This window comes from Neopsephotus bourkii, unplaced genomic scaffold (genome assembly GCF_033783945.1).
Source record: "Neopsephotus bourkii isolate Nb327-2 ecotype Australia unplaced genomic scaffold, CSIRO-AGI_Nbou_v1 NB_1526, whole genome shotgun sequence".
In the NCBI taxonomy this organism is placed as follows: domain Eukaryota; kingdom Metazoa; phylum Chordata; class Aves; order Psittaciformes; family Psittacidae; genus Neopsephotus; species Neopsephotus bourkii.
This window is the reverse complement of record NW_026902002.1, coordinates 2,290,142-2,311,323: the sequence shown is the minus strand read 5'-3', so window position 1 is coordinate 2,311,323 and position 21,182 is coordinate 2,290,142. Positions and strand designations below refer to the sequence as shown.

Sequence of the window (21,182 nt, the reverse complement as noted above, 5' to 3'; positions counted from 1 at the left end):
GGTCATCATTGTAGTCATTTTGAGTCTGTGGAGCCTGAGAGGCACCTTTTAGGACAGAAATTGAAGCACGCTCTTGTTTGTTTGGTTTTTTGGTTTTGGTTTTGTTTTTTCCCTGCTTGCTGTTCATCCTCAGAGTACACAATACATAAAGAAATGTGAGGTTTATCGTCCTGACATTTTGCAGGCTGCCTAGCAACTGTGATGGAGGGAGAGGAAAAAACTCCTGATGTAGGGAAAAGAAACAAGCACTTCCCTGCAGGCAGGCCAAAGGACTTAAGCTGTTGAAACAAAGTTCATACTGTGATTTCCTCTATATGAGCTGCTTTTGAGTAGCTATGCTCATATCTGAGTTTTTCTCTCTAAGAGAAGCTGATATAAAACCAACTGCTGTAAATGGCACAGAAGCTGTAGCAGGTTACATGCTGAAGCAAGTAGCTGGCCAGTTTAATCTCTTCCATCATAAATTAATCTCTGGTATATTTGCAGTATTTCAATAGTAGAGGGGCAACCTTAGCAGCTCACTTGGCTTTGTTAGGACAAAATCTGCTGACTCAATGCCAACATGTGAATCTCAGTCTTCATGGTAGATTAATTTACTTAATATATTGCCTGGGTTAAGTTTCAGGAAATGCTGACAGTCTTTTTTAATTGCTTCAAAACTGACATCAAACCTGTTTGAATACCAGTATTTTGTAGCATTCAGAGCTTTATTTTTAAGTAAATTAAAAAAACACCAGTAGGCTGTCTCCAAATATGTCTTTCTAACTTGGGTGATACGCAGTTCAAACGGGAAGGTTTGCATGCAGAAAGGGAGGGAGGAGGTGATTTGTCATTTGTGATGGATGACTCTCCTTCCTAGGCTTATTCAGCATTTATCTGTGTAGGGTTGAATCAATGACGAGTCTGACTGTAATCTGCTGAAAGTTGTAATTAGGAAAATTAAGTAATGATTCTTGTCAAGGCTGACAAGTTGATGTATTTCAGTGTCGGAACTATGATTTGCCAAGCAAGCAGCTCTCTCCCTTAACCACCTCTCAAGAAGCTGTTGCTTTTGGGTTGGGGTTTTTTTCCCCTTTTACTTTTTTTCCTGCTAATTTATCGAAAGCAAAAATGGTGCAGCTCAGGAATTTGCTCCTTCCATTTTTATCAATGCAGATTCTGACATTTAGAACTGTAACAACCTGAGCCTTGCCCTGGAGCATTAGCTCCTGCACATCACAGTGGGTGTTAAATCATCTATATTTGATGTAATGCCCAGTTTGAAGTTTGTTTATCTCATTTTTGAAATGGCGCGAGTTTTCCTCAGCACAATACATAAATCCTCCTGCTCTCCACCCACTGCTGTCCCAGTTGCTGAGAACTTAGATATGTTTAGTTAATTTGTGTGATGCATTTTTATAATTGAAAAGCCTGGGCTATTTTCGGCAGCTTTCAAATGTACCCTTTGCTGGCAGCTTTCAAATGATACTGGTTTAAAGAAAAGCAGTGTCAGAGTGACATTCATGTCCTTGCATTGAAGCATAAATCTATTCCTTTTTCTCAGATTTTTTTTTTTTTTGCCACATTTTCTAATGTTCATAGGTATTTCTGAGCTTTTGTCCTCCATGGCTCAATTTTTCTTCCTGCTTTTAATTTGCAGTGTAGTTAAAATGCTGAAATGTGATAATTTCCTTAGCAAGAGAGAGTGTTGTCAGCAGCACAGGTTTGTGATTTTAACTCTGCTATCCAGCCTAGGACTGGATTTGGTGGTTTGCAGGAGACTTTGCCAGCAGTAGTTTCAGAGGTCTGTGTGGGGGTAAGTGTACACCTTCTCTCCTGGAGTGCCTGCTTTTTTAGCAGCTGCATATGTCCCCTTACATGCTAGATAATAAAGAAGGATTTAAACAGAACAGGGGGGTTTGAAAGAAGATACGGGGACTGAGGATAAAAATAATTCCTCTCATTTTTTAATTGAAGAGTTACTAGATTTACAGTCATCTTTATGGTCCTGTAACCAGACAAGAAGTGGAAGTCCCTCAATAGCCACATTCAGGCTAGTTCGGTATGTCAGTTTTTTCCTGTTATACCAGTTACTGGCTGAATTGGGTAGCTACATAAACCAGTAAGTTTCTATTTGACCCTTCTGGAATCCTGTGATATCTGTGAGCTCCTTGGCACACACTGCTACCACTGATACCCAAACCAGGATCTTTGTATCAAAAAGGGTTGCAGCTACTCAGTAAAGCGCTTACTCTATAGTACTTGCTTCATTTAACTGTCTTGAATGGTTTAATTGCATATCATCATCCCATCCGCACATACCCCTGATGGTAGGATAGAGATAGAGGACCCCGTAGAGATCCCTTTCAGACCTGTTGTATGTAAACATCCTTCCCTGGAGACTGATATTTCTCACACGGTGTTTCATTAGATAGAATTATGGAATTGTTAGGGTTGGAAAGGACCTTAAGATCAGCAAGTTCCAACCCCCCTGCCACGAACAGGGACAGCTCACACTAAACCAGATGGGATATATGTAACTGCTCTTCACTGTAAAGAGAGAGAATACTGATGTTGTCTGCAGGCAGGCAAAGCGGGGAGTCTCTGTGGAGGAAGCCAAAAGTTTACACTTTGAGATGCTTCTGAGACTCTTTAAAATAGCTGATTCTGACCCCAGTGATCCTAAAGAATAATTAAAGAAATTGAAAAACCACTGAGAAGAGGTGATCCTGATTGCTGGATTTGGATTGTCAGAAAAAAACAACAGTAGCAGCTGACCTCTGACTATTGGAGATTAATGCATAAGCTACTTGAACGTTTCAGTCATAAACTTTTAAGATGATGTCTAGCATTGATCTTCTGTTGCTGCTTATTGAATTACTTGCTGCTAAATTCAGTGTGGAATTAAAGCACCAGGAAAATCAAAATAAGAGGAAAGAAGTAGGTCTTTTGGATTTTATTTTATTGATTGCAGTACTTCTACATCTTTTATGGTGTATGTGGCACTAAAATTCCTAGTTCTCAAAATGTCAGTAGCATTATCTCTTAACAAGTAAGCCATAAGGTATCTCCCTGTAAAGTGATCTTTGTCAGGGCTAAGAAGGCAGTTAGCTGACAGATGGACATAGTTCATCAAGGACCAGCCTAGGTGGATTATGCTGCCATTAGCCTAATCAATGTAGGAGGCTATGAGGGCAGAAGATACTCTTTAGACATGCATTCCTAATCTGTCCAGCCCAAAATCACATCTGAACAGGAGATTATAGAAAATTACTAATAGATAAATGACATTGCCTTTTCTAAGAATGCATCTTTTTTAGTACCTATGTGGAAATTCCTCTTGAAAAGAGCAGTTGCACTGATAATTATGCCATAGGAGAGCTGCTCAAATACATTTTGTCTCCTTGAAAGAAAAAGGAAAAAAGATAAAAAAAACCCAATTGTCCCATCAGGTGGTACAAAGGTTGTATTTCCCTCTGTGTAACAGCCAGATTGCCCAAGACTTGTGGGGCTGTGGTCTCCCAGACTGTCAGTGGGGAACATGTAGGAGTGGAGTGGCACCAAACTCTAGGTTTCTGGAACATTCCAACCCAAAATAGCTACCGGCAGAGTGACCGCTGCATGGAGTTGCTGTTTTGGCTAAGCCACCAAGAGCTTCATTGCCAATGCATCCACAGGTTCAGAAGCTGTTCCTTGTCACCTTCATTCTAGGGATTCTGGTATTTGGAGTTTTGTCATTTCCCATAGGAGTGAATCTTAACTATGTCTTGAATGAAATACAGCAGCCTCCTCATATGGTAATTGAGCAGTGTGTCTGCCAAGGCAGACTGGCAAACACTGACAAAACAGCGATGTAAGTAGTGGTGTGATGTTGTGTCCAACAAATGCAGAAGAAAAAAAAAATCCTTCCTATGCACTAAGTGTTTTCAGTTGATGTTTTGAGAATTGTCCTGCTTTGGTTGTTATTTTGTGGCAGCTAAAAAATCCAAGGCTCTTCAGCTTGACAGCTAGAAATACTACCGTTCTATAAAAATGCCGTTTTTCTGTTTCTGAAAATGAGAAAATATTCTTAAATTGTTTTTATAATCTCCAAACTATTTAATGAGGATAGAGTGGATTAGTTGTCAAGCATCACATATTATGAAAATCAGCATTTGTCCTGGTCTGATTTGTGCTTTTATTTTAGATTTGCAGATTTTATCAGGGGCATGCTGAAGTTTATACTGCTGCTGCTTTTATCTGGAGCAACATTAGCATCAACCTGGTTCACTCTCACCTGTCTAACTAGTGTCACTCATCTGCCTCTAACCACAGGTATTGACAATTATTTTAATTCCTGTTATTGATAATTAATATATCAGGCAAATATTTGCAGTCTTACATCAACTTTATTATAACTTGGTTTGGTATCTTTAGTTATACTGTCATTTTACCAAGACTGTTGAAGCTGAAAGATCCTTACCAGCTTTGAGTAATTTAACAAAAAAAAAAAAAAAGATTAAAAAATAACAAAACCCAATAATAAAATCCCAGAACTTACATTTAAAATTGATTTTAAGACTGAGTGTTTTTCTGATTTGACTGGTTTGGAATAACAGAGGTGAGAAATCAACCAAGAAAAATCAGATGAATGCAAGTAGTGCTGTGTGTAAGAAACAGTGAGATGTCTGGGAATTTAAGGTTTTGAAACTTACATTAATTATTGGAAACATGTGATGCAGTTCAAACCAAGGTGACCCATAGTATTTTCAACCATCTGAATCTATCCCTGAGCTGTGCTGTCCTTTTTGCACCCGCATGAAGGTTCAGGGAACTCTTCCAGCCCAAAATTAACTCAGCTCGTGCCTCAAAAAGATGGGGAAAAAAGCTGTTGGCAGGAGTGGGGGAAAAGCTCAGAGGTCTATGCAAGCTGCCAGCGAGCTGTAGCCTTAGTTGAAAATTAGCACTGCTTAGTTCTTAAAAATCTGTCCTTCACCTCACTGTCTGCACCAAAGGACTCATCCCCTGTGATTCCAAGACCTTGAACAGAGTAATGCATTACCATAAAACTAAGCCGTTGAGATTTTAAAAAGTTATTTATTCAAGAATTCTGTGCATCCATTTTAATAAAAGTGCCATCTTTGTTATAGCGAGTTTATGCATTAGGAGAAACTATTTTTTTCCCCCATTTTAAATAAAGAGTCTGGTGTGGAGATAGAATATAAAATACTGTTTTTCTCAAATTAACTTTGTGTTTCAGTAAGTAAGATCCTTGGTGCATCTCATGTCACAACTAAAAACTAAAGTGGATACAGCAAATTGGAATACATGATCAAGTCAGGAGAAACACCATCTGGATGGATAGGTCAAATTTGTGATTTATCTTGAAATTTCAACTTAAAAAAAACAAACCAAACCACACAAAACCAAAAATGTAATTAAATCAATAAACAAATCAAATTTCATGGTGGCTATTGTCATACCAAATGACTACACTTTTCCATCAAATCTAAAATAAATGCAATAAAAGGTTATTTCTTGTGTTTGCCTACTTCATCACCACAAGCCTGCAGTAATGTGAATTTTTACAGTAACTCTATCCTCTGAATTGATGCAACAAGCCAAATGCATAAATGTCCCTTCAAGTCTATGCATAAGAATGAGGCGGAGAGGTTTCAAGAGGTGAAAGTCATTACGTGTGTACTTGCCAATGATCCAAAACAAAACTGATGGAGCTCTGCCTCTTGATTTTATTTTTTTGTAAAGAACTCACCAGTGTGAGTTCTAGAAGACTTCTTACACGTTCACAGCATGTAGGTGCGTTATGGTGGGGTTTTTGGAAAGGTGATCTGTTGTCAGGACATGAGAGTATGTAAGGTATTCAGGTTTTGATATAAAGTATCCTAAGCTAGCATCCCTTGATAAAATTCCAGGGATTGGGTTGTTCTTTTCATGCAGTTAAAATTTCTTTTAAAGTGGATGGTTCCTTAGATTGAGTTGTAAATTATGTTTTATAGTTTTCTGTTTGTACTGTTCTTATATGTCATTGTAAATGATGAACCTTTTTCTGTAAAACTCAAGCTTGTTTTGCATAGAAGTGCCAGCAATATGGTGCATTCCTCAAAAAATGCAATCTAAAGCATCAGGGCGTGATGTGCAGCCACCAAATCAGATCTCTTTTTTTCTTTTGTGGCATAACATTTAAACTTCATAGAAACGAGAGCAGGGGTTCATATCAGCCTTTTCTCATTAAAGTTTGTATAAAATAGATGTAATGTGCCTATTCAATTTATATCCTTGTGCACAGAAAGGCAGCAGTGTATTTTTATGAAATATGCTGTTACGGATGAAAACACACAAGCTATTTAAACTAATTTATAGGACTTCATGCTAGATTATTCCTCAATGTAATGATGCAATATGATGATGACCTCTGCATCGCACAGTAACTGGGAGAAACAGTACATTTGAATTGATTTGGATGAACTTCTTTTTTTCTTCTTCTTTTAATTAAAAGTTTGAGATGCAGATTATATCAGAATATAAATATAGGAGGTCAAATGCAGGCCGTTGACAGCTGCATGATCCACCGCAGGCAGACCTTGTCAGTGGTTTCTCCAGGTCCAAAAAGAATGTTCTCCTTTAGTATGTGGATATTGTGTGGCATACATGCTCATTCCCCTCTTCTGAAAACCCTCTGCCTGCCTTTCACCTGGTCTCCAGAGTAAGCACTCAGGTGGGTACATTTGCATAGAAGCAGGCTCTTGAGATGCTAAAAAGAGGAGGTTTGGCCAATAATTTACCCTAAAGGGGAGGGAAGAAAATCTCTGTAAAGATTTGTTTTTAAAATACGAACCAACCAACTCCCGTCTTTTAATCAGTATTCATTGTAGCAACTGTAGTAATGTGTGGTTTAAATATTGGTGGAAGAACTGTATTTGAAGAAATAGCCACAGCAAAATGGTTTTTCCTGCACTTGTTTATATAATATTCTCCTAATTCCTTGTAAATAGGTAAGACATCATTTAAAGGTATTTCCTTCAAAATGTAATTACTTAGAGTAGAGACCTTTAATGCAGATATTAAAAATCAGTGACTGCTTTGTGTTTTCTTTCAGTGATAGTTCAGCATTGTTTGTATTGTGTAATGTAATGCCTGCACTGCTCTGCATTATCATAATATGCTCCATTTTTTCTCCTGCCACAGAGCAAGACAAGTTTTCTGTCATTTGATGACTTCTTAATGTATCTCCAAAAGACTTTTTAAAAAGCGTATTTGGAGTCATGTGTATGAACTAGAACTGCCAGTGTGGGGGTAAAAAGGAAAGGCAATAATGATACAGTGCTATCATAGCTACCATATCAACTGTCTACTCATCAGCTAATCACAGCTCTTAAAAACCCTTGATTCTGGAATTAGTGTATATTTTAAGCAAGCTTGAATTTTCTTTTAAGAAATCTCAATTTTAGTGTATATTGTTTGCATTTTTCACCAAGTTTCAAAGACAATTTTATGTACACTTTGCGCATTAAAATAGTTTTCTCCATTGAAATCCCAATGCAGCTGCTGCTCTGTTTCTCCTGTGCCAAGTTCTTTGTTAGCTTGCTTTGTACTGAACTTCATTATGTGAATTTATGTACAATGGTATACTTTGACCCAGCATAATTGTGTAAGGCATTGTAATGCCAGTTTCAGATTCTTGCCACTTTGTATTGCTGGTAGTATCTCTGGATACAAATACTAGCATTTTCAAAAAATGGATATGCAACGCTTTCAGCTCGCAGCTCAGATTGAATGTTTTCAGCACAGCATATCACGAATACTCTAATATTTATGAGCACATTCAGCAGAATTTTGCTTTACAAAATCTTTTGTAGTGCTGCATGGCAGAAACTCTGAATACAGTGGCAATGTCTTGAGTTGATGACTATATTCAGGTTAAGCAGCCTACCCTTTATTTTCAGGTTTAACATCTTGAACAGTATAAACATCTGTCTCCTTGTGCTCATCTGTAAAGCACAGTATTGAAAAAGAGAGATGTTAATTATTTAATACTGGTTATTTTATTCTCTGGATTTTATTTCTAAACTATAAACAAGATGTGCTTGGTAAGTATAAGGCAGGAGGACCCAGAGGATAAGGCAGTAGCCTGAAAACATTTTTTTTTTCTAGCTTCAGCATTAACCTGCTTCTGGCTGTGGGCAAATCATTACCCCCACTCCTGTTGTTCATTTCCCACTCATAAGATGGGAATAATGACCTTTGTCTTCCTGAAGGCTTCTGTAAATCCACAGATAGAGCTTAAAGAAGAACTAATTTAAGAGGTTTGTTTAAAAACCCAGTGTTAAATAGTGTACAGTGATTGAAATCTGGAGGAGCATTTCAGGGATGAAAATCAATAAATCTGGCCACAAATCCGTCAATAGCAAGCTTCAAATATTGTATGATTTCCAGCTCCACTCCTCCCACCTACTTTTTCTGGTTTGTTTGTTGTTTGGTTTGGTTTTTTTATATTTTGATGCCAACTCAGTAGTTTCTTCACTTCTTAGTTCTCTAAAGTAAATGCTTTTTACTTGGTTTCAGGTTCTTCTTCTATAAACAAATTACAGTAAAAATTACTGTCTTACCTTGAGGGGAGTCACATTTTTCATGGAAAAACAGGAGGACTTCTTCCATGACTATTCTTATCATGGCATGTAGCAATAATTAAATTATAGGGAAGTTTAATTTCACTTTAAGACATTACAGACTTTGGTAGAAGCAGACTTTGATTTGTTCAGATCATTTGTGGGCATACTGATGTCAACGAAGCATGCATCCACATGAGGCATTATCCTTCATTTTGGCATTTGGGATACTATTATAACAGTAATAAAGTGCCCTAGATCTTTGCAGGTTTTGCTTTAAATTGTATGCTGCACCCAAGAGAACATACTCAGCTTTATTTACTTTCCTGTTTATCCATATGAAATTTCTGTGAGTCTTGGCTCAGTCTGTGTGAGAAGAGAACTGTTACAAAATGTACAGAGTTCAAGAGTTTCTGGCAGAGGACTTTGGAAGAAGATACTGTACCACCTGCTTGTAGTTGATACTGCTCTAGAGTATCTGCATTTCCTTTGTAAATTTACGTGCAAAATACTTTTTTCCCTTTTTTTAAAGAAATTGTAATGTTTCTTATTATTTATAAAAATAATCCAAGATGTATGTGCCAGTGGGTTGATAACTGTTCACATTGGTGGAGGCCCTTCCACTAAATTTCATCTGGATTAGGATCGCACTCTGTGGTTATACATTTAGTGATGGTATAATTTAAGAGTAAATTGGTAAACGTGTTGCAGAACATCCTGGGCAGTTCTGAGAACCTGTTAGGCTGTCGTCAGAGATACTTGAGACTCCTGCTGTGTTGCGAGCTCATCTGGGGACACCAAGTGCATGCTGTTGTTTAAATCACATCCCTGTTTGAATTCCGAGGTTTTTTGGGGTTTTTTGTTTTTTTTTTTTTTTTTTTTTTTTTGCATAAAGCTTTTTGCCACAGCTTGTGGCTGAGAGAAAAGAAAAGTTTCTTTCTGGGATACGGGCATGTATTTGCCAACTGGTAGCTGAATACCTGCAGAGTATAAGAAGCCAGGAAGGAACCTTTCTTCCTACTGCTTTTTCTTCTTTTTGTACTAAGCCACTGGTATCGTCAGTCCCCAGTTAGTATCTCACTTCATCTAACTGGTAGCATCTCTACTGTTACTATGAAGGCACATTTCAGTCCTTGCTTCCATCCTGGCCAGAAAAATGGGCGCTGAGGGAATAGCATGGGTTGCCTCACACCTCAAGCATGAACATGACATGACAAAGCCTAGCTTGAGCCTCCTGCTGTGGCAGCTCCAGGCCAGTTCTCTCAAGCAGCTGTGCTTTGGACAGGTGCTTTGCCTTCCCTGTTCTTTTTGCAGTGGCCAAGCTGAGAAATAGTTGCTTAAGTCACACAAACATCTTTAAAACATTAAATTAATCAAAATAGTTCAAAGAAACCTAGCCCTGTTCCATTATTTATTGATGTCCACAGCTGCCACTATCTTGGGTACACAGCTTTGTGCATAGCTTCATAGGGAGTTAATTCCTTTTCTTATGAAAAAGTGATCTTTTATACTAATATCATGACATGCTTCCCCAGTATATGCCTATCCAAGCTGGTTGTTTGTCCTTGTTAAGCTTTAGGACATAATGTTAGCTTCTTGGTAAAGCATCTCTTTTTTTTTCTTTTTCCTTTGTTTTCTTTTTTTTTGTCAGTGCTTTCATATCCTTAGATTCATTTCCAATGACTGTCATGAAGATAGTCTTAATTGAAAAAACATTTGCTGTAACTTTAGCAGCTGTTCTTCTACAATATAAAATCATAGTAATTGTTTGTGTTCGTTCAATACAAGGTCGCTGTAATGAAAAGTAAATGGTCTCTGTTAATGGGTCATATTCTCCCTGCTACAGTATCTTGTTGCCCATGAGTTGAAATACGAGATGTGCTACTTAGTGGGTGAAATAAAAGGCAAAAGCTACTTTTGAACTCTTATTTGACTTTTTTTATTTGACTTTTTCCTGTAATGTATTTTTTCTGAAACCGAGTGTCTTAACTTTGATTTTCTATCTAGTTGACCAATTAGATTTGTGACTTAATTGCCAAGTTAATGGTATAAGCTTATTTGTATAGCACTCAGGAGAACCCTAGACAATTTACAGAAACATTAAATCAAAAATATTTTTCCATCACTACAATATGTCCTCATTAAGGGAGGCTTACAAATGTGTACCTCTCCTTGACTTTCAGAACTTTTTCTGGTTTACCAGTTAAAAGCTGTCATTTCCACTAATCTTTGAACTTAATTTAGCAGCTACTAGACCCTGTATTCTGCCTGTCCTTTTGCCTTGACATTTCTGCATATTAATTCCAAATATGTGTGCATATATGTGGACTTTGTTTTATAAGTGTTACCTGTAGTCTCAGTTTTGGCATGAACATTTGAGGCAGGTAATACTTCGGGGAGAACCAAAAGGCAATGCTAAAGCTGCTTTGCTCATGGTAGTATGGAAATGTGAGGTGTGTGTCAGTGGGTGTATTTGCATGACTGAAACAAGGTGTTGTAACAAGGAAATGTAAGGTTGTAGTTTCTAAAGTACAGTTACGATGCTTGTTTGCTTATGGTCTAGTCTTCTTAATACAGTTTAGTAAGTGATGAGCAATGATGTAATTCAACTACTATATTTTAAACTAACAAATTTATTTGAAGGCTTCTGTTTGTTTTATGAAAACTTTGGCACCCACTGAATTGACTAAAATATGAAATCTTGGTCTTTTAAATGGCTGCGGATTTTAGATGCACATTTTTGCCTTTATCAGATGTGAATCTTAAGTTTCTGGAAATTACATGTCTGGAGTTTCTCTCATTCAGAGGCATGTGATTCTTCTTTCACGGCTGTTCTTAATGGAGGAGATTTCAGTCTTCCAGCAGAGGTATTGCCTTTGGCACTCTCTGTATGCAGCTCCACTTTTGATGGTGCTGTTGTGGCTTTCAGCAGCTTCACAGCTATTTCCACTGTTTGAGTTTCTGATACAGAATTACAGCTGGCTACTACCTTCTTTTCTTTGGGGAAAGTTCTGAAAAAGTTCTTTAGAAGTTACAAGTAGTTACAGGTATAGATATATTCAATTGAGTGTAGCAAGGGACAGATGTTCATTCGTCTTAAAAGATTGTTTCATTTACTTGTTGATTTCTCAAGCCAACACAAAAATTTCAAATAGCTGAATATGTTCACATTTGCTGGCTACACCTAATAGCAGTTAGAGACAGACCAATACGCAATGATGTTGGAAGTAAGCAGGAGTTCGAAAGGAGGTTCATGAGATTTTAAGTACTGGTGAGGACTTGTAGCAAAAATCTCTGTATCTTGTAACTAGAGAATGAATTTTTCAGCGCTAGCTAGAAGGGCCTGTTAGGAAGGGCATACTGTTCTTATCATAGAACAGTTTTGGAAGGGACTTTCAAAGGTTACCTAGTCCAACTGTCCCGCAATGAGCAGGGACAGGTTCAACTATATCAGGTTGCCCAGAACCACATCCAGCATAGCCTTGAGTGTCTCCAGGGATGGCACATCTACCACCTCTCTGGGTAACCTGTTCCAATATTTTACTGCTGTCACAGTAAACATTTTTTTCCCCACATCCAGCCTGAACCTCCCCTCTTTCAGTTTAAAACCATCATCCCTCGCCCTGTCACAACAGGCCCTGCTAAGAAGTCTCTTCCCATCTTTCTTACAGGCCCCTTATAAGAACTGAAAGGCCACAATAAGGTCTTCCTGGAGTCTTCTTTTCTCCAGGTTGAACAATCCCAACTATGTACTGTTTAGGGCTTTTTTTTTTTCTTCCTCTCTGACAACTCTTGAGCATACCTTGCATCACTTCCTTTGACTTTTGTTCTGCAGTTTATAATATGGGAATTTGAGAGTTGGAAAAGGTTGTGGGTTTTTTTGTTTGTTTGCTTTGTTTTGCTGGGGTTTTTTTTTGGTTGTTTCTTTGGGGTTTTTTTGGTTGGTTTTTTTGGTTGTTGTTTTTTTTCCTTAACAATTCAGAACATTCTGGTATATCACAAAAAGCAGGGGCCAGCAGTCCCTCCTGAAGTCACGCCATCTCTGTCATCTTTCTGCCTGGGACTGCTGTCCTCTTTTCTTCCTGCCCAGGAAAATCCTCTGTAGAGAAATAAATATGTCTTTGTGCCTTGGAAGCAAACCACATCAAACAGAGGATCTGATAGACAGACTTCTCTGCTTCTTAACGCCTTTATCTCTTTTCCATGATTCTTAATATTTTAAGAAATGTGGGGTTTTTTAAAAAAAAAATACTTTTTTAAGCTGGACATTTTCTGCTTCCTGGGAGTTTCTCAGTTGAAAGTTTGGGCAGTTTGTACCAGAAGATGAAGCAGAGCTGTTTCACTTTGCCCCTTCCCAAGACAGAAGAACATAAATTAACCTGAAAATGCAGTTTCTGTTTTATATAAACATACATATCTATGTGAAAAAACCTAAGAATTTTGTACCATATTGCAGTGAAAAGATGCTATAAATAATTTCCCTATGACTTTGTAACACTTTCATATCTGAAATTTTTTTTGTATAGTTTCTTTACCCTTTTTACTTGGTCAGGAATCTCAGGTTGGTGAAGTTGCAGGTCAGGAAATCTCTCCCTTACTAAGATAGCACATTATTTACATTTCTAAATAGGTACTGCTATAGCATATAAAGCAGCTATATTAAGATACTAAGCTGTAAAGTATTTGGCAGTGGCAGAAATGATACAACAAAATACCTGAGGCTACTGAAGAAATATCTGTATTCTTCTGTTGATTTGTCCAAGAAAAACAATTTGTTGTACAGTGGTGAATAATCTGTATTATCAAATATGTCCTGTTCCTGCCAGGTACTCGGTGCCCTTCATTTCCTTTTGAAGCCAGAAGGGATTCAACATGTTGCAGCTCAGTCCGTGCTGAATACTAATGTCTTGTTATCTGGTAGATCATTAGTATTTATATGTAAAATGGAAGCAAAATTAGTTTTGACCTTTAGAGCTAAGTCAAAAGTTTAATCCATGTCCATTTCCAATTTGTTGCACTAATTGCTCCCTTTCCTAATTGTGTGCAGGACAATAGTTTGCGTTCATTTCAGAGGTAAATGAAAATGTAGGTGATGCTTTGCATTCATAATTTTGTTGTATTTTTACTTACAAGTGAATTTAAAATCACTGAATGTGTCTTTATGGGTTCTGTTTAAAAAATAAATAATAAAAATAATAGTAAAATTAAAAATCAGAATTTCTGATGCTCCTTCCCCCCCTCCCAAATCAATGCATACATTCTGCCTAAAACTAAGTGGGATGTGATATGTTTTGTGATACACAGAGGATAAAAATCGTTTTATGCATTTTTTGGTTATTCAAGTATTAGTATTCTTGGCAGCCCTGAACAAGGGGACAAAATGCCAGCATGAAATTAATAACTGTTTTGTTTCCATTACAGCTACACTGTACACGTCCTGCATTTTGTTGGGTATATTCCTCAACAGCAGCGTACCAATATTCTTTGAGCTCTTTGTGGAGACAGTCTACCCTGTTCCAGAAGGAATAACCTGCGGAGTTGTCACCTTTTTGAGTAATGTGTTTATGGGAGTGCTTTTGTTTTTCCTCACATTTTACCATACAGGTAAGAAATAGAAGCTTCTTTGAAAATATAATTCTCCAAATATTAAGCCATAACCTTGTCACTAAAGGGAGGGTTTTCATGTACAATCTCTGTTAATAATCAAATGTTGGAATCCCTCTGTGTAACTGCACGGGAGAAGAACTTTAATTGTTCTTTTCTATATGCATGCTAAAAAAAAAAAAGAAGTGTTTTAGTGCATGCTGCATATACTCATATTCTACGTAGAATTTAGTGTAGCCAGAAACATGAAGGTACTATCATCATGGTTTTTATAAATGCCTGAGCAATGTGACCATTATATCTTTGTATCTGTGGGTGTTCAAAACCATAATAATGTGAATCCAATCTCATGCTTTGGGGTATAACTCTACTGTCTAGGAAGGGCAGAGCAGAAATGCCCCATTTGTGGTCAGCTCCATTCAGTGGGTTGGTGGACTTGCCATGGCAGAGGAGAGAGCATCTCTCAACCACTACTCAAAGATGAAATATTCATTCCTTTAGGTAATCATAGAATCATAGAACGGTTAGGTTTGGAAAGGAACTTAAGGTCATCTGGTTCCAGTGGCCTAATTGGGCACAACAGTGTTGTGCTTGGTATTTTCATCAAATTCCTCAGACCTTCTCATCTCTCAAGTATTATTTGATTCCTGGTGACTCATAATCGTAACTTTGAACTTGTTATTTAATAGACTGCAATATATATTATTACACTAAGCTGTAAACTAAGAACCTATCTTGCATTCAACAAGTGATCTTTATTAATGGTTTTCAAAGATGCAGGGTTTTGATTTGTATTCTGTTGTTGTGGTAAATGTTTGCTTTATGATGCAAGATTTGTAAAGCAATACTTAATTCTTGCTTTGGAAGCATTAGAAATTGTGAGGTTTTATATATTATTGTGAGTGCATGTCCTTCTTAAGATGGTGTCTTTTATAACTAAGAGGAGACTGACAAATTTCAGAATTAAATGTGCTTGCAGAATATGGGTTTAGGGGTGGTGGTGTTTTGTTGTTTTTTTTTTTGGTTTGGGGTTTTTTGTTTTTGTTTTTATTTGGGGTTTTTTTGGTACTGACATTGAACTGCCTTATTGTAAAACCTGAATTCCATCCCTGCTAGCCTTCGATGGTGTGATATTTGGTCTTCACATTTTGAAGAATGCTTTTATGATGAATTAATATTAATCGGTGTGAACTCTGTTCACATGTGCTGTTATTTCCAACATTTACATCTGAGCTGAAAAGATTACACAGAATATTCTGAGAATTTTTTCAGCATTTTTCAGAGTAACAGTCCAGTGTTTGGAATTACTTGATAACTGAGGAGGGGGATTGTGTGTCTTGCTTCTGACTGAAGAATTATGATAAAGTGAAATTGTTCACTCATAAATAGGGTATTTGGGGCCATCTTTTGTCTCTAGTATTTCTTTCCATAGCAGGTATCAGTTCATGCAAGTAAGGATAAACTTGGAATTAGTGTATCCATATACTTGGGTTATTTTCCCCATTTCTTCAAAGAGGAAAAGTAATTTGTAGTTACTACAACCCATTTTCTGTGATGCAGTTAAATACAAGAGTGCATGTAGTCACTGGGGGAGATTGATGCCTGTGGGTGCTATTGGCTCATTTGAGAAGGAGGAAGACTCCGTTAGTAGGTACATAATTTTAAACACTGTCTTTCATTTGATTCAGATGCATTCTCTGATGGCATTTAAGAAGCTTACAGATAAAACCAGAACTCAAATTTATCATGTTCTCTTGGTTTTGCTTTTTGGGCCAAATAATCTTTCTGTAGTTTGAATTCCAATTTCTCTTGTTTTCTTCTTGTACTCTGATACTGCAAAGGTTGTGAAAGAGCCAAACCCTGGACACTTTCCAGGGCACTGAAGATTTTAGTCCAGGTAGCATGGTGGAGATGTAAACCTTTCTTAAGCACAGCCTATCTGCAAGTGGTGTGCCCTGAGACCCACAGCCTCAGCCTCTGGGTGTGGTTTCTTTCACCTTTTCTGCAAGGACTTCCAAGGGATTAAAAACAAAATGCAAATCAACCTTTAGGTTCACCCAACCAACGTGTTAGCGTGCATCACCAGTGCTGCACAGATTCTGTATTACAAAGTTGTGAAGGATGCACAAGTTAAATTTGGTCTTTAGGATATTTGGGTTAAAGTCTGTTTAATTCAATTAAGCAAGAGTATTATAAGCAGAATAATAGCAAAGAATTTGCCTATTGACTTCTGGCATCACATAACACAGTTTTCTCCAAGCCTTAGGATAATTTTCTTAAGGTTTTAATAAGATTACTGCCTAAGCAATACTGTAAGGTGATTTAGTGGATGAGGGAGGATGTTGTTGAAGGTTGCTGGTTTTGCAGAGTTGGAGGATTTTTAGGCTTCTGTCTTTGGATTGTGTAATAGGAATTGCACTTTTCTTCTAGCAATATAAATTACAGATTTAAGAAAGTAGCAGTGCTGAAGTCCTGATTTTGATTAACTCAGACCTTGAGGGAGAGTTTAGATTCTGTAAAAATAAATAAATAATAGTAGTAAAGGAAACAAACAAACAAAAAGAAATGAAGCATCATCTCCAGTAAAATTGATGTTTCTTCAGTAAATTGACAGATTAGAAAAAGAAAATTATGCTTTTGTTGGAAAAAAAAAGCTGAAAAACTGAATAGAAGTGCTAATTAATAGTCAGATGTCAGATGACAGGATTTTTGAATGTGGAACACAGGCTTTTAAGGACATTAAATGTGTACATCTGAACATTATGTGTAACATCTGAAAAGAGGCGTCTAAGGAGCTGTTTTTGCAACTAGTTTTAAATTGAATTGATGGTACTACTCGCAACTGAAGAATTGGTTTTCCCTCCTTACACCATATAGCAGGTTTGAGTCAAAATCAAACCCTTCTCCTTCTGACACTTTTAATTTGTTCTAGTTTTCAATCCATGGAAATCAAAGAACTAATGAGTAGAGTCTTCAGAAGGGGGTTATTCTCCATTAGCAGTGATAGATTTTTCTTTCTTTCCCCATTCTTTCCATTGACAGGTTGAATAAGGAGGATTAACATTAGCTGGAGGCACTGTTTTGGTTTTTATATATATATATATATGTATTTATGTATGTATGTGTGTATATATATGTATATGTAGGTATATATGCACAACTTATATGGATGGCTCTTTAAGGTGTATATGGAGAAGTCTTATAGACCATGTTAACCATCTATCGATCTAAAACTGTGAGGATTTTGTTCAGAACACAGCAATTCCCTTCAGACCCACCATCAATCAAACTTTTTTTTGCTTTAAATGCAGAACATGTTTGATAACTGAGTCTGTTTCCTGGTTTACAGAGTTTTCCTGGTTCAACTGGTGCCTGCCAGGATCATGTCTGCTCAGCCTGCTCCTCATCCTGTGCTTCCGTGAGTCCTACGACAGACTCTATCTTGATGTCGTCGTCTCTGTGTGATAATGCTGGACTGGTGAGGGGTTGGAAGAGACTGGAAGTTAACTTTGCAGTCTGCCCATCTGCCTGGATTTGCATGGTGGAACAGCAGAAAAACAGAGAAATTACAAGACTTAATTGTGACTTTATTACAGAGGGTGAGGGACAGGCTATTCCTGCATTCAAGACCACCTTGATTTGTGATAAACGTGGAACTTTAGTGGTGATAATGATGCCAAAATGCACAAAAGAATATATCTAATGTATAGGTCCTGGTGCCAGAGCTGGGGCTCTCTATTTAAAAGGCTGTTGATGTAGCAGTGAGGTGTAGAATTTGCGTGTGTGGGTGTGCGTGTGTGTGTGCCGAGTCACAGTTACACACATAAGGGTACCAGTAATCTTTGGAGTCTTCTATCAGAATAGAAATAATGAATAATCTTAACAAAAGGGAAAAGAAAAAAGATAAAAAGCAAAAAAAACCCACCCCAGTTTTGTTTTTTAAAAGAGCTCCCTTTTAAATCAGTAGTCGTTTATCTAATGAATGTTCATTAAACAGTTAAGCCAAAATGATTTGGTGCTTGTAAACTACATTTACATTCTAATAAACTGATCTCTGATATAAGACACTGGTACCAGGGGTTTTAGCCATACTAAATATCCCGAACAATCCTTGCAGTTCTTAGAGGTGTTTGTTATCACCCTGGAGCACATGTAAATGATAGCTTTAGCTGCCACTGAAACCCAGCTTTCACCCACAGTTGCCTCTGGAATACCACTGTGGCTGTGTATCTCCTGAATACAAAGCATCTGTGGTGTCTCAGAAGTTTACTGGAGAGTCACTGTTGATAAAGGTTAAGGTTTTAAAGGCCACCACTGTGTCACCTTTTTATCCTTCATCTCCAGTACTGCCTTTTTTACTGTGAAGACCTGTTCGTGCCACTGAATACTGTGGAAGTGGATGTCCAAGACCCATTAGTTCTCTTCTGATACTCTAAGGCATGTGTGGGTTTTTAGGATTAGTTTATGATTGAGGGTGCCTAAACAATATTGTTTGTTAACGCAAGTCTTTAAAATCACTGTTTACTAAAAAAAAAAGTATTTCTAGTTGATGAGGTACCCTGATGGCGGAATGACAATGAGAAATAGCTCATGAGTTTTGGCATAATATGGGAAATATAATGCCAGCTCTTTTTATCAGTACTAATTTGTGGTCGTTCTGGCCCTTGAACAAAAATATTAAAGACACTTTGAATAGTTTTTTAACTCAATTTTAAAACCTGCTAATAATTTCTTAATTATATTCTTAGATTTCAGTTCAGCATCATTTACAGTATTTCCATGTGTGTGTTCTGTGTTTTGTGTTAGGGGGTGTGTGTTTGTGTGTGTGTGTGTGTGTGTGTGTATGTGTGTGTCTGCGCATGTCTATTTATATCTATGTATGCACAAATAAAACTTATATATATATTTTATATATAAGTTATATAAGGGTATGTGTTTACATAGGTTTATTTTAAGTAATCATGTCTCTGGATGGTGGTATGCTGTTGTTTGTAACTAAACTAGTAACTGCTGTGAATGGAAATGCATACATACACTGTCTGTGACACGACTTTTTTTCAGGGGGTGAATGATTTCCTATCATAGCAGTTTTATCACAGGGGGTGTGTGCATGTGTTGGAGGAGGCTGGTGTGCAGGGTTCTGCTTCTGTAGAAGTCTGAATCAAACACCCGTTGCTCCTGTGTGGGCTCTTCTCTGCCACCCTGGGGTGACACCAACCCTAGAAGCTCACTCAAATAAACCCTGAACTGAGCACTACCTTTCAGACACAGATCCATTCATTCTGTCTGCTCTGCTTTTGCAGGGAGAATGTGCTACTAATACCTTTAACTCAGGAGTGTATCTGTGCAGTACAATAAAATGAGCTGTTCCCTCTTTTATGTTTTCAGAGCAATGGATGTATTTACTGTAGTAACAGAAAATTGACTTAGCTCCTTGCCCATATCAGCTGCTAAATGATCTTTTCTGTCTTGAAGCAAGCTCTTTGTAGAAATGGATCTAACCTGCATTGGGATAACTAAATCAATCTAAGCAGCATATTCAGATCTACTGGCATCATCCTCTTGCTGTTTTTCAGATGAATGGTATTAACAGTCCAACTTCTTTTTTACTATGTTTTAGTGCCTGAAATAGTTTCAGTATCTAGTAGCTGCTGCCACTTATTGTCTTCTGAAACCAAGGATTGCTTGCCAAGTCTGGAGTTGCATTGTCATGGCAGAACTGGAAGCTTTGATGGCTCTTTAGAGCTCTGCTGCTGCAATTCACTGTAGCTATAGTAAGATTAAAATTGCACAGCTCGGGCACTGTCCTTGCTGACAGAGGTGTCTGAACCTTTCGCTGTCCTGACTATTATAAGATGGAGGAGCACTTCAGGCAGTACTCAGACTATAACCTATTTTGCCTCTGTTCCAGAAAGCATTGAACAATTCGAAATACTTGTCTGCTGCCAAATGCAGACTCTGTACAGCCATGGAAGAAGAGTGAACACCTTGTTTCAAACTGTGCTGACTGTTTTTCTCAGTGTGAATTGCTCACTGCTCTCCTGAATTTTGATGCTTTGGTAGAAGTTTCTGTGTATGGTGGGTTGACCTGGACTGGACACCAGGTGCCCACCAAAGCCACTCTTACCACTTTCCTTCTCAACAGGACAGACGAAAGAAATTATAAGGAAAACCTCATGCATCGATATAGGGACATGGAGAAACCACTCACCATTTACAGTCAAGCAGACTCAACTTGAGGAAATCAAATCAGAGTAGGATAATGAGAAATGAAACCAAATCTTTAAACACCTTCCCACTCCTCCCTTCTTACTGAGCCTAACTTTACTCCCAGTTTTTCTCTCCTCCCTGCCAGCAGTGCAGGGGCATGGGGAATGGGTGTTATGGTCAGTTCATCACATGTTGTTTCTGCTTCTCCTTCCTCCTCAGGGAATTACTACTCACACTCTTCTCCTGCTCCAGTGTGGAGTCTCTCCCGCAGGAGACAGTCTTCCATGAACTTCACCAACATGAGTCCTTCCCACAGGCTGCAGTTCTTCACAAACTGCTCCAGCATGGGTCATTTCCATGGCGTGCAGTCCTTCAGTGACAGACCGCTCCAGTGTGGGTCCCCTCCGAGTCACAAGTCCTGCAGCAAACCTTCCCCCAGTGTGGACTCTTCTCTGCATGGGGCCACAGGTCCTGCCAGGAGCCTGCTCCAGCACTGGCTTCCCATAGGGTCACAGCCTCCTTGGTCACAGTTTGTCTTAGATCCAGCTGGCATTGGTTCTGTTGGACAAGGGGGGAGCCTCTGGCAGCTGCTTACAGAAGCCACCCCTGTAGCTCCCCCACTATCAGAACTTTGCCACACAAAACCAACATACTGTAATGGGCACTGCAGTGTGTGGTCCTAGTTACAGTCCTCCATGTGTCTGCACCAAAATGGAGATGTTATCCAGAGGTGACCGGTGCAGCAGGGCTCTGCTGGAGACCTACGCTTAGTTTTCAGTCAGG

General features: G+C 38.2%; 1 protein-coding gene across 1 annotated transcript in view; it reads left to right on the top strand.

Moving 5' to 3' along the window:
- Window positions 1–19,568, top strand: part of SLC49A4 (solute carrier family 49 member 4) — a 66,915-nt gene extending 47,347 nt beyond the window's left edge. Inside the window, exons 7-9 of the mRNA XM_061370072.1 lie at window positions 4,166–4,293; window positions 14,007–14,189; window positions 17,539–19,568. Coding sequence (XP_061226056.1) covers window positions 4,166–4,293; window positions 14,007–14,189; window positions 17,539–17,654 — 427 coding nt within the window. The 3' untranslated portion in view covers window positions 17,655–19,568. The remainder of the gene's footprint in view (window positions 1–4,165; window positions 4,294–14,006; window positions 14,190–17,538) is intronic.
- The last annotated feature ends 1,614 nt before the right edge of the window (window positions 19,569–21,182 follow it).